The sequence below is a fragment of the Palaemon carinicauda genome, chromosome 1, assembly GCF_036898095.1.
Source record: "Palaemon carinicauda isolate YSFRI2023 chromosome 1, ASM3689809v2, whole genome shotgun sequence".
NCBI classification, from domain to species: domain Eukaryota; kingdom Metazoa; phylum Arthropoda; class Malacostraca; order Decapoda; family Palaemonidae; genus Palaemon; species Palaemon carinicauda.
In genome coordinates, this window is record NC_090725.1 from 112,681,317 (window position 1) to 112,695,331 (window position 14,015).

The 14,015-nt window shown below is 34.5% G+C and overlaps 1 protein-coding gene across 3 annotated transcripts in view; it reads right to left on the reverse strand.

The window, feature by feature from the left end:
* The window catches only part of LOC137651012 (palmitoleoyl-protein carboxylesterase NOTUM-like), a 118,018-nt gene that overhangs the window by 79,093 nt on the left and 24,910 nt on the right, over positions 1–14,015 (reverse strand). For all 3 annotated transcript variants that reach the window (XM_068384161.1, XM_068384157.1, XM_068384153.1), the window contains exon 2: positions 2,491–2,754. In XM_068384161.1, the coding sequence (XP_068240262.1) occupies positions 2,491–2,754 (264 nt within the window). The remainder of the gene's footprint in view (positions 1–2,490; positions 2,755–14,015) is intronic.

Sequence of the window (14,015 nt, forward strand, 5' to 3'; positions counted from 1 at the left end):
ACCTTTAGTGTTTTCATTGTACTACCTAACTAGAGATCTTAAGAAATCCATTTTTTTTTCTAGATTAGTTAAACGATTAGTCTACTATTTGCTAGAGAGATAATATAGATTTTGTAAAAAATTTGATATGTATTGATGGCTTTATTCAAAGGGTCTTTGCTGTTTTTCTGTCTTCTACTATACACCCATTTAAAGGTTTAAAGGTCGCTCATGAATGTCAGAGGAAAGGGGCAATGACATTGCCTTAGCAATCAGGACAATGCCCTAGAAACTGACTATATATTATATGGCCAGCGCCCAAGCGTCCCCTCCACCCAAGCTAGGACCAGGGAGGGCCAGGTAGTGGCTGCTGATGACTCAGCGGATAGACCTATAGGTTCCCCCAAACACCCCACCCTTAGATCACAAGGATGGTAAGGTTGCAGACATTAATGGCAGTAACGAGTCTGAGCGGGATTCGAACTCACGTCTGGCAAACACCAGACAGAGACGTTACCAGTCAGGCCACAACAACCGTAATTTCCTCCCATATAGCTTTACAAACCTCTTTTAACTTATTGTGGTTAAACAGCCAAGTTTTCCTCACTTACACCTTGGCGCTGAATGGTCACCTAGGCCCCTGCTCTTGGCTATATAGCTCAAATTCATCAATGCACCATTGTTCTCTAGTCTTGGGTAGTGTCATAGTCTCTGTACCATGGTCTTCCACTGTCTTGGGTTAGAGTTCTCTTCCTTGAGGGTACACTCAGGCACACTATTCTATCTTATTTCTCTTCCTCTTGTTTTGTTAAAGTTTTTATAGTTTATGTAGGAAATATTTATTTCATTGATGTTACTCTTATTAGAATATTTTATTTCCCTTTTTTCCATTCCTCACTGGGGTATTTTCCCTTTTGGAACCCCTGGGCTTATAGCATACTGTTTTTCTATCTAGGGTTGTAGCTTAGCAAATAATAATAATAGTAATAATAATAATAATACTGGAAACAGGTTTGGAGGTTTAAAGGCCACTCATGAGTGGCAGGGGCAAGAGACATTGATAATGCAGCAGCTAGCAGTATAAAGGCCTATAGACTGACCAGATATACATACAATCATCGCCCAAGTCCCCGTCTCCATCCAAGCAAGGACCAGGGAGGGCCAGGCAATGCCTGCTGATGACTTAGTAGGTAGACCTGATAAGGTTGCAGACACTACAAGAAACTATCGAGCTTGAGCGGGACTCGAACCCCAGTCTAGTAGATCGCCAGGTAGGGACGTTTCCGATAGGTCATCATAATCCTCTGAGAGTAAGGTATATATATATATATATATATATATATATATATATATATATATATATATATATTAAAAAAGCCACATATATATTGATACATTTCTTCGTATAATGTCATTTTTGTTACAAGTTTCCTGGACCAGGGTTCGAATCCCGGCCGGTCAGAAGCTATTGTCTCAGAGTGGTTCCGCCAGGGGCTCTGATCCCGAGGTCGGTAAGAGAATCCAGACATTAATGCATTAACATATATGGCTTATTTGAATAGGAAAAACACGTCTTAAATTTGCAAAATGTATTATATATATATATATATATATATATATATATATATATATATATATATATATATATATATATATATATATATATATATATATATATATATACATTGAATTGAACGACAGCTGTTCGTGCTACAGAGATTGGCCCATATTTTGATTCTAGTTCAGCTTTTCTCATTTGTTTGATATTAGTATGAAAAAAGACCTTAGTAAATACTTCATGGCCTTAATGACAAGACCTGTTTGATTTTATTATGAAAAAGACCAAAGAAACTCCTGGGGCATACTGAAAAGACCCAAAGAGAAGCTTCTGGGACTTAATAACAAGACCCAAAGAGAAACTTCTCGGTCGTTAAGACAAGACCCAACATCAAACTTCTGGGACTTAATGAAAAGACCCAAAGAGAAACTTCTGGGTTTTTATGAAAAGACTCAACGAGAAACTTCTGGGGTTTAATGAAAAGACCCAAAGAAAATTGTGGGTCTTAATGACAAGACCCTTTGTCTTCGGGTCTTTTTTTTTATCTTACTAAAATTAAACAAACTCCTGGGACTTAATGATAAGTAGACAAGACCCAAAGACGAACTTGTAGGTCTTAATGACAAGGCCCTTTGTCTTTGAGTCTTTTTTATCATACTAAAATTAAACAAACTCCTGAGACTTGAAGGACCCAAAGACAAACTTCTGGGTCTTAATAACAAGACTCTTTGTCTTTGGGTCTTTTTTTTTTATCATACTAAAATCAAACAAACTTCTGGGACTCAATGAAAAGACTCAAAGAGAGACTTCTGGGTCGTTAAGACAAGACCCAAAGGCAAACTCCTGGGTCTTAATGACAAGACCCTATGTGTTACGATCTTTACATACTAAAATCAAACAAACTCCTTGGTCTTGTATGACAAGAAACAAATAAATTGAAGTGCCACACTCACCCTGCTGGAGAATTATCGTTGCAAACCGCCCTCGTGGCCGGATCGAAGTAATATCTCGTGAGGGGCGTCTCCACAGCCTCCACCACCCGACGGACAGCCTCGCCCTCCACTAACCGCGCCATGAGGCGCGGCCCCACGACGGCACCCAAGGGCCCCGAACCTAGAGGCCCCAGAGCGCCAAGGGCGGCGCCCAGACCGCCGCTTCCACCTCGTGCCGTTCCTCTGCCGCCTGAAGTGCTGCCTAAGACGAGTGCCAGTAATAACCTGAAGGAGGCAAGAAATATTATTTATTAATTATTGTTTTTAATTGGCGATGATTATTATATTAAAGGACATGAATAGGTCTTTATGTGGTGAGGTTCTCATGCTTGAGGATACACTTTTAAATTATTATTATTATTATTATTATCATCAATTACTAAGCTACAACCCTATTTGGAAATGCAGGATGCTATAAGCCCAGTAGCCCCAAGAGGGAAAATAGCCCGGTGAGGAAAGGAAAGAAGGAAAGATAAAATATTTTAAGAAGAGTAACATTAAGATGAATATTTCCTATATTAACTATAAATACTTTAACAAAACAAGAAGAAGAGAAATTATATAGAACAGTGTACCCGAGTGTACTCTCAGGCAAGAGAACTCTAACCCAAGACAGTGGAAGACTCATGATTATAATATTTAAGGGCATGAATAGGTTTTTATATGGCAGGGTTCTCATGTTTGAGGGTACACATAAGCACACTACTCTATGTTTTCTTGTTTCCTTTTCCTCACTGGGCTATTTTCATCTGTTGGAGCCCTTGGACTTATAGTATCCTGCTTTTCCAACTAGGGTTGTAGCTTAGCTAATAATAATGATAATACTACTTATAATAATAGTTATTTTTATTGATATTATTTTATTTATTATTATTATTATTATTATTATTATTATTATTATTATTATTATTATTTTTGTGTGTGAATATTTTTGATAATGCGAATTGTGATTGTGGTTTTGATTTGGATTTTGCTGTTTTTTATATTATTATTATTTTTATTATTATTATTATTATTATTATTATTATTATTATTATTATTATTATATAGGATGCTTCATTGATAAGGATAATAATAATGGTAATTAATGATAGTAATGACAAAGAGGATGATTTTAATAGTGATGCTAAAAAATTATAAAAACGGTAATGAAATGTGAATAGGAAACTATTATTATTATTATTATTATTATTATTATTAACAAGAATAGACTCTCTATGCATTTGTGATCTTGCAAAAGTAGTTATCCCTCGATAAGAAACCTACTAAAATAAACAAAATATGCTAAATTATAGTATTTTTTTTTAGAATTAGATTTAGAATAATCATTATTAAAAATACAAGTAGTAGACGTTGATACACAGTCTTCCTTTCTGCATTTTTTTTTTTATTTATTCATTTTTTTATACCCCTGGAAATATTTTTTTTCAATAGATTTCTGTGTAAAGGTAGAATTGTTTGGTTTAAGTTCCAGTATTATCAGAATAGATGCTCGCCAGAACGTCAGCCTGGCAAGGCTAATCCCCTCACTGTGATGGCCAAGCAGTGGCTTCCCCTGTAAAACTTAAGCTCACAGTGCAGGGCTGGGATCGATCTGCTGTCATGTGAATGATAGGTGAACGCTATATCACTGTACTAGCCAGGTGGCTATAATAGAGGATGGTAAAGAGAAACTATAGATCTTATAATGTGATATCATTTTATTATTCAATTTTATTGCAGATTAACTCATGTACCCCCTAAAGAGTAAAAATGTACTACTAGTGGTACATGTACCCCTTGAAGTGTAAAATGTACCACTGGGGGTGCATGTACCCCAGATTGGGGAAATCCTGGTATAGAAGTGTTTCCTGGAGAATTAAGACGCCATGCAATTTCTGAAGAATTACCTTCATTAAAGGTTTTGAACGGTTTTTAAGGTTGCTCATGGCTGGCAGAGGCAAAGGACAGTGAAAAAAAGGCCTTGCAGGACAATTTCCTAGACTCTAGGTCCTACAGACTGACCATATATACATATGATCAGCGCTGAAGATTACTTTCATTAAAGGTTTGGAAAGGTTTTTAAGGTTGCACATGGCTGGCAGAGTCAAGGGACTGGGAAAAAAAGGCCTTGCAGGACAATTTCCTAGACTCTAGGCCCTACAGACTGACCATATATACATATGATCAGCCCTCAAGCCCCCTCTCCACCCAAGTTAGAACCAGGGAGGGCCAGGCAATGGTTGCTGATGACTCAGCAGGTAGACCTATAGACTCTCCCAACCCCACAAAGATTGTGAGGTTGTAGACACTACAAGAAACTATCGAGCTTGAACATGTCTCGAATCCCAGTCCGGTAGATCGCCTGACAGGGATGTTTCTAAAAGAGTCCTACCTAAAATGAGGTGAGGGTGATAATAGGATAGTTTGTGTTGGATTTCCAGAGAAAATTATTAAAAACTTTCTATCAAATCTCTTAAGAGTGATAAAAATAGACTTTTTTAAAAGAAAATTTTAAGACATTTCAATTAAACTTTGTCATTTTATTAGGAATTTTTTTTTTACTAAGAAAAAACAAATTTAATAGATTCTTCCCTTTATGTGTCTCCAATCTGTAAAATCATATCTATATCAAATATCATTAGAGTATTAAAAATAGATTTTTTAAAATAAAATTTTAAGACGTCAATTAAACTTTCTTGCCATTTTTTTTTTCAAGAATAGATAATTTAAGAGATTCTTCACATGATTGATACGTGATTTGGCCTAGAAAACAAGCTCGGTGCCTATGCAGATGATCCTACTCTCTTTGCATCAATTCCATCTCCTGAATGTAGACCTGTAATTGCTGAGTCCCTTTATTTCTTAGACACCAATCCTGTCCTCTTAACAGGAAACGAAGAATAAAAAAAAAAAAAGAGAGAGAGAGAGAGAGAGAGAGAGAGAGAGAGAGAGAGAGAGAGAGAGAGAGAGAGAGAGAGAGAGAGAGAGCTAAAATTAGTGTTTGGTCTAATCCGTAATGTTAAAGAATGACATTCGAGATCATCCAACAAGAGCAGTTCTCTTGTGTGTGTGTGTGTGAGAGAGAGAGAGAGAGAGAGAGAGAGAGAGAGAGAGAGAGAGAGAGAGAGAGAGAGAGAGAGAGAGAGAAAACGATTTTGGCCAGATGATTTGAAAAGAATTCCTCCCTTGCCATCTCTCTTACCATGATTCGGCTAATTCATAATCGCATCTGAAGAAATAGGAAAAAAAACTTAAATAGATTTGAGATCATTTAATAAAAATCGTGTCTCACCGTCCAGCAATGGGCGACAGGACTTTAATACTAGGACTGGACTTCGTAAAGTCCTTTAATCCTACGTGTTGGCATTTGGAGAGTCCTTCCTGGAATTTGTCGACCGCCGTCCACAAAGAAATAGGGAGAGAAATGTTTTTGGAAAAGTGTCGTGTCATGGATGCCCAGGGAAGAAGAAGAAAAAGAAGAAGAGGAGGAGAAGGAGGAGGAGGAAGAGTGTAATTGGTGAGAAATGAGGGAGAGGAAGAACGAAGAGATTGATAAGGCAGTATCGACTTAGAACCGTACATATTATTATTATTATTATTATTATTATTATTATTATTATTATTACTTCCTAAGCTACAACCCTAGTATGAAAAGCAGGATGCTAAAACCCCAAGGGCTCCAACAGGGAAAAATAGCCCAGTGAGGAAAGGAAATAAGGAAATAAATAAACTATATGAGAAGTAATGAACAATTAAAATATTTTAAAAACGGTAACAACATTAAATCAGATCGTCAGGAACATTGAGAAACGAAAGTGGGAATTAGAGAGAAGAAAAGGAATAGGAGAATAGTAAGAAGGAAAGGAGAAAGGAGAGTAATTGGTGAGAAGAGAGAAGGAAGCATTGAAGAGACAGTGATAAGCCAGTATTGAATTTGGAGCGTTCACTGTGATAAATGAAAATGGTAATTTTTCCCTGTTGGAGTCCTTGGGCTTATAGCATCTTGCTTTTATAAATAGGGTTGTAGCTTAGCTAATAATACTGATAATAATAATAATAATGATAATAAAAATAATAATAATAACTTATTTATTTACTTCCTTTCCTCACTGGGCTATTTATCCCTGTTGGAACCCTTGGGCTTATAGCATCATGTTTTACAACTATGATTGTAGCTTAGGTAATAATAATAATAATAATAATAATAATGATATTAAAAAAAATAATTATTTTAGTTCCTTTCCTCACTGGACTGTTTTTCCCTGTTGGAACCGTTGGGCTTATAGCATCATGCTTTTCCAACTAGGATTGTAGTCTAGATAATAATAATAATATTAATAAAATATATTTATTTTAGTTCCTTTCCTCACTGGACTATTTTTCCTTGTTGGAACCCTTTGGGCTAATAGCATCATGCTTTTCCAACTAGGATTGTAGCATAGGTAATAATAATAATAATAATAATAATAATACTAAATAATATTTCCAAAATCTCCTTCTCCATATGACATTGAGAATAAAAACAAATTGAGAAATCAATATAAACACGATCGAGTTGCCATGTACTCATTTTCCGTCACAAATTGCAAAGATTAGTTCATGTCGTTTTGCGAAATGATTGCAATGACAATGGAATTGCAAAATGCAATGGCGGGTAAATTGCTGTCTTTATCACGAGAGAATGATGAAATGGATGTCATCAACTGGAGATTTTTTATATAACATAAAGATTATAAAAGAGTTTTCAGAAGTTCTTGTGTTAGTTTATAGTTACATATCTTAACATGTTGAAGGTAAGACGTTTGGATTTGGGAAATATTTCTGCAGGCATAATTATATACTGTATATATATATATATATATATATATATATATATATACATACACACACATTTATATATATATATATATATATATATATATATATATATATATATATATATATATTTATATATATGTATATTTATATATATGTATATATATATTTATATATATTTATGTATATATATATATATATATATATATATATATATATACTGTATATATATATATATATATATATATATATATATATATATATATATATATATTATATATATATGTATATATATATAGATAAAATAACCCACAATGTATGAAAAATAGAACAAACTTCTATTTTTCATACATTGTGGGTTATTTTATTTATCATAAATACACGGAAAATTGTGTATTTTAATGTATATATATATATATATATATATATATATATATGTGTGTGTGTGTGTGTGTGTTTGTTTGTTTGTTTGTTTGTGTGTGTGTTTGTCTCAGAAATTAATAATCTACTAATCTCTCTCTTCATAGGGGAAAATGCAAATGTTATATTGGAAGAATGATTAAGTATAGGGCACTATTGTTATATGTAATTTTTTAGATATGTCGAACCCAAAACTATTTGCTTCTTTCTTATATCTTGTCAGATAAGAAAGTGCATTTTGATAAGCTTGCATTCGAAAGCCAGATTTTGTGTTTTACACACTAAGTAAAGCCCAAAATTTTGCTGTGGTTTTAATGCAATGCCCAAATTGTGCTTTGGTTTTAATGCAATGGCCAAATTTTGCTTTGGTTTTAATGCAATGCCCATTTTTTGCTGTGGTTTTAATGCAATGCCCAAATTGTGCTGTGGTTTTAATGCAATGGCCAAATTTTGCTGTGGTTTTAATGCAATGTCCAATTTTGCTGATGTTTTGATGCAATGGCTAATTTTACTGTGGTTTTAATGCAATGCTCAAATTTTGCTGTGGTTGAATGCAATTCCCAAATTTTGCTTTGGTTTTAATGCAATGCCCAAATTTTGCTATGGTTTTGATGAAACGACCAAATTTTGCTGTGGTTTTAATGCAATGCCCAAATTTTCATGTGGTTTCAACACAGTGCCCACATTTCCTTGTGGTTTTAATGCATTGCCCAAATTTTACTGTGGTTTCAATGCAATGCCCAAATTTTGCTCTGGTGTTAATGCAACCCCCAAATTATGCTGTGGTTTTAATGAAACGACCAAATTTTGCTGTGGTTTTAATGCAATGCCCAAATTTTCATGTGGTTTCAACACAGTGCCCAAATGACCCGTGTGATTTTAATGCATTGCCCAAATTTTACTGTGGTTTCAATGCAATGCCCAAATTTTGCTATGGTGTTAATGCAACCCCCAAATTGTGCTGTGGTTTTAATGCAATACCCAAATTTTGCTTTGGTTGTAATACAACGCCCATATTTTACTGTGGTTTTAATGCAATACCCGAATGTTCATGCGGTTTCAACACAGTGCCCAAATTTCCTTGTGGTTTTAATGTATTGCCTAATTTTTACTGTGGTTTTAATGCAACCCCAAATTGTGCTGTGGTTTTAATGCAATGCTCAAATTTTGCTGTGGTTTTAATGCAATACCCAAATTTTGCTTTGGTTTTAATGAATAGACCAAATTTTGCTGTGGTTTTAGTACAATGCCCAAATTTTCATGTGGTTTCAACACAGTGCCCAAGTTTCCTTGTGGTTTTAATGCATTGCCCATATTTTACTGTGGTTTTAATGCAATGCCCAAATTTTGCTTTGGTTTTAATGCAATACCCAAAATATTGCTGTGTTTTAATGCAATGCCCAAATTTCGCTCCGGTTTTAATGCAAAGCCGAAATCTTGCTGTGGTTTTAATACAATGCAAAAACTTTCCTGTGGTTTTAATGCAATGCCAAAATTTTGTTGTGGTTCTTATACAATACCCAAATTTTACTGTGGCTTTAATACAATGCCCAAATTTTCTGTGGTTTTATTGCAATGCCCAAATTTTGCTGTGAACTTAATGCAATTGCCAAATTTTTGCTGTGGTTTTATTGCAATGCCCAAATTTTGCTGTGTTATTATTGCAATGCCCAAATTTTGCTTTGGTTTTAATGAAACGACCAAAATTTGCTGTGGTTATAATGCAATGCCCAAATTTTCATGTGGTTTCAACAGTGCCCAAATTTCCTTGTGGTTTTAATGCATTGCCCAAATTTTGCTATGGTGTTAATCCAACCCCCAAATTGTGCTGTGGTTTTAATGCAATGGCCAAATTGTTCTGTGGTTTTAATGCAATGTCCCATTTTGCTGATGTTTTGATGCAATGACCAATTTTACTGTGGTTTTAATGCAATGATCAAATTTTGCTGTGGTTTTAATGCAATGGCCAAATTTTGCTGTTTTAATGTAATGCCGAAATCTTGCTGTGGTTTTAATGCAATGTCAAAATTTTCCTGTGGTTTTAATGCAATGCCAAAATTTTGTTGTTGTTTTTATACAATACCCAAATTTTGCTGTGGTTTTAATACAATGCCCAAATTTTTATGTGGTTTTATTGCATTGCCCAAATTTTGCTGTGAATTTAATGCAACGGCCAAATTTTTGCTGTGGTTTTCTTGCAATGCCCAAATTTTGCTGTGTTATTATTGCAATGCCCAAATTTTTCTGTGGTTTTAATGCAATGCCCAAATTTTACTTTGGTTTTAATGCAATGCCCAAATTATGCTGTGGTTTTAATGAAACGTCCAAATTTTGTTGTGGTTTTAATGCAATGCCCAAATTTTCATGTGGTTTCAACACAGTGCCCAAATTTCCTTGTGGTTTTAATGCTTTGCCCAAATTTTAGTGTGGTTTTAATGCAATGCCCAAATTTTGCTATGATGTTAATGCAACCCCCAAATTGTGTTGTGGTTTTAATGCAATGGCCAAATTTTGCTTTGGCTTTAATGCAATGCCCAAATTGTTCTGTGGTTTTAATGCAATGCTCAAATTTTGCTGTGGTTGAATGCAATACCCAAATTTTGCTTTGGTTTTAATGAAATGCCCAATTTTTGCTTTGGTTTTAATGCAATGCCCAAATTTTGTTTTGGATTTAATGCAATATCCAAATTTTGCTGTGTTTTAATACAATGCCCAAATTTTCTGTGGTTTTAATGCAATGGCCAAATTTTTGCTTTGGTTTTCTTGCAATGCCCAAATTTTGCTGTGGTTTTAATGCAATGGCCAAATTTTTGCTTTGGTTTTCTTGCAATGCCCAAATTTTGCTGTGGTTTTAATGCATTGCCCAAATTTTTCTGTGGTTTTAATGCAATACCCAAATTTTTCTTTGGTTTTAATGCAATGATCAAATTATGCTTTGGTTTTAATGAAACAACCAAATTTTGCTGTGGTTATAATGCAATGCCCAAATTTTCATGTGGTTTCAACACAGTGCCCAAATTTCCTTGTGGTTTTAATGCATTGCCCAAATTTTAGTGTGGTTTTAATGCAATGCCCAAATTTTGCTATGGTGTTAATCCAACCCCCAAATTGTGCTGTGGTTTTACTGCAATGGCCAAATTTTGCTGTGGTTATACTGCAATGCCCAACTTTTGCTATGGTTTTAATGCAATGCCCAAATTTTGCTGTGGTTTTAATGCAATTCCCAAATTTTGTTGAGGTTTTGATGCAATGTCCAAATGTTGCTGAAGTTTTAATGTAATGCTCAAGTTTTGCTGTAGTTTTAATGCAATACCCTCATTTCCCTGTTGTTTTAAGGTAATGCCAAAATTTTGCTATGGTTTTAATGCAATGCCCAAATTTTTCTGGGGTGTTAACGCAATGCCCAAATTTCCCTGTGGTTTAACCCAGTGCCCAAATTTCCTTGTGGTTTTAACGCATTGCTAAAATTTTGCTGTGGCTTTAATACAATGCTAAAATTTTGCTATGGTTTTAATGCAATGCTCAAATTCAACTGTGATTTTAACGCAATGCCGAAATTTCCCTTTGGTTTTAAAACAATGCCAGAATTTCCTTGTGATTTTAATGCAATTCCCAAATTTCCCTGGGTTTTTAACATAATACCCATATTTTCTTTTGGCTCTTATGCAGTTCCCAAATTTTACTGTGGTTTTAACGCAATACACAAATTTCCCTGGGGTTTTAACGCAATACATGGTTTTGCTGGGGTTTTAATGCAATGCCCAAATTTTTCTGTGCTTTCAATGCAATGCCCAAATTTTACTGTGATTTTAACGCAATGCCCAAATTTTCCTTTGGTTTCAATGCAATACCCAGAGGTCCCAGTGGTTTTAATGCAATTCCCAAATTTTGTTATGGTTGTTAGGCAAAGCCCAAATTTCGTTGTGAATTTAGCCTAGTGCCTAAATTTTGCTGTAGTTTCAACTCATTACCCAAATTTCTCTGTGGTTTTAACGCAATACCCAAATTTTGCTGTGGTTTTAACACAATTTTCAAATTTCCTAGTGATTTTAATGCAATGGCCAAATTTTGTTGTGGTTTTAAGGTGATGCCCAAATTTTCTGTTTTTTTTTTATGGCAATAGCCAAATTTTGTTGTAGTTTTAACACATTGCCCAGATTTTGCAGTGAGTTTAACAACACTGCTCAAGTTTTTGCTGTGGTTTTAACGCAATTCCAAAATATCCCTGTGATTTTAATGCAATGCCCAAATTTTGCTATAGTTTTAACACATTACCCAAATTTCCCTGTGATTTTAAGGCAATACCCAAATTTTGTCATAGTTTTAAAGCAATGTCTAAATTTCGCTGTGAATTTACCACTCCCAAAATTTCGCTGTGGTTTTAACACAATGCCAAAATTTTGTTGTGAATTTACCACTGCCAAAATTTTGCCATAGTTTTAATGCAGTACCCAAATTTCGCTGTAAATTTACCACTACCAAAATTTTGCTGTGGTTTTAACTCTATGCCAAAATTTCCCTGTGGTTTTAATGCAATCCCCAAATTTTGCTGTAGTTTTAATGTAATGCCTAAATTTTACTGTAGTTTTAATGTAATGCCCAAATTTTGCTGTGGTTTTAATGTAATGCCCAAATTGTTCTGTAGTTTTAATGTAATGCCCAAATTTTACTGTAGTTTTAATGTAATGCCCAAATTTTTCTGTAGTTTTAATGTAATGCCCAAATTTTTCTGTAGTTTTAATGTAATGCCCAAATTTTGCTGTAGTTTTAATGTAATGCCCAAAATTTACTGTAGTTTTAATGTAATGCCCAAATTTTTCTGTAGTTTTAATGTAATGCCCAAATTTTTCTGTAGTTTTAATGTTATGCCCAAATTTTACTGTAGTTTTAATGCAATGCCTAAATTTTAATGTAGTTTTAATGTAATGCCCAAATTTTGCTGTAGTTTTAATGTAATGCCCAAATTTTGCTGTAGTTTTAATGTAATGCCCAAATTTTGCTGTAGTTTTAATGTAATGCCCAAATTTTGCTGTAGTTTTAACGCAATGCCCAAATTTTGCTGTAGTTTTAACGTAATGCCCAAATTTTGCTGTAGTTTTAATGTAATGCCCAAATTTTGCTGTAGTTTTAATGTAATGCCCAAATTTTGCTGTAGTTTTAACGCAATGCCCAAATTTTGCTGTAGTTTTAATGTAATGCCCAAATTTTGCTGTAGTTTTAATGTAATGCCCAAATTTTGCTGTAGTTTTAATGTAATGCCCAAATTTTGCTGTAGTTTTAATGTAATGCCCAAATTTTGCTGTAGTTTTAACGCAATGCCAAAATTTTGCTGTGAATTTAATACTGGCAAAATTTTGTTGTGAATTTAACACTGCCCAAATTTTTCTGTAGTTTTAACACATTACCCAAATTTTTCCTGTGGTTTTAACGCAATGCCCATATTTGGCTTAAGTTTTAACACAATGCCCACATTTCGCTGTGGTTTTATTGCCATGCCCAAATTTTCTGTGGTGTTAAGTAATGCCAAATTTTCCCTGTGGTTTTGACGTAATGCCAAAATTTACAGGCGGTTTTAACGTAATGCCAAAATTTCCCTGTGGTTTTAATGCAATACCCAAGTTTCTCTCTGGTTTCAAAGTAGTGACCAAATTTCGCTCTAGCTCAATTGCAATGTGGTAAGATTCTCGCAATTGATGTAGAATGTATTTAAAGGTTTAAAGGTCGCTCATGAATGGCGATCAGAACAATGCAATAGAGACTGACCATATTACATATGATCAGCGCCCAAGCCTCCTCTCCATCCAAGCTAGGACCAGGGAGGGCCAGGCAGTGGCTGCTGATGACTCAGCGGATAGACCTATAGGCGCCCCCAAACCCCCCAACATTAGCTCACAAGGATGATAAGGTTGCAGACACTAATGGCACTAACGAGTCTGAGCGGGACTCGAACCCCCGACTGGCAAACACCAGGCAGAGACGTTACCAATCAGGCCACAGCTCGTTCGTATACATTTCACACAGCAAATAAACTTTTACCTGAACAACAACAACTTCTTTTTCTTCAATTTCTTGAAATTTATTATTGTTGTTGTTATTGTTGTTGTTGGTCATGAACATATTCTTCGTCTTTTTATTCTTCTTCTTGAAATTATTGTTATTGTTGTTTTTATTATTATCATTCTTGTGATCACAAAGAAATGGGTAACATATGTCAAGGAGAATTCTTAGTCGTTATAATTATAAAATTCTGACTCATTGCTTTTATTATT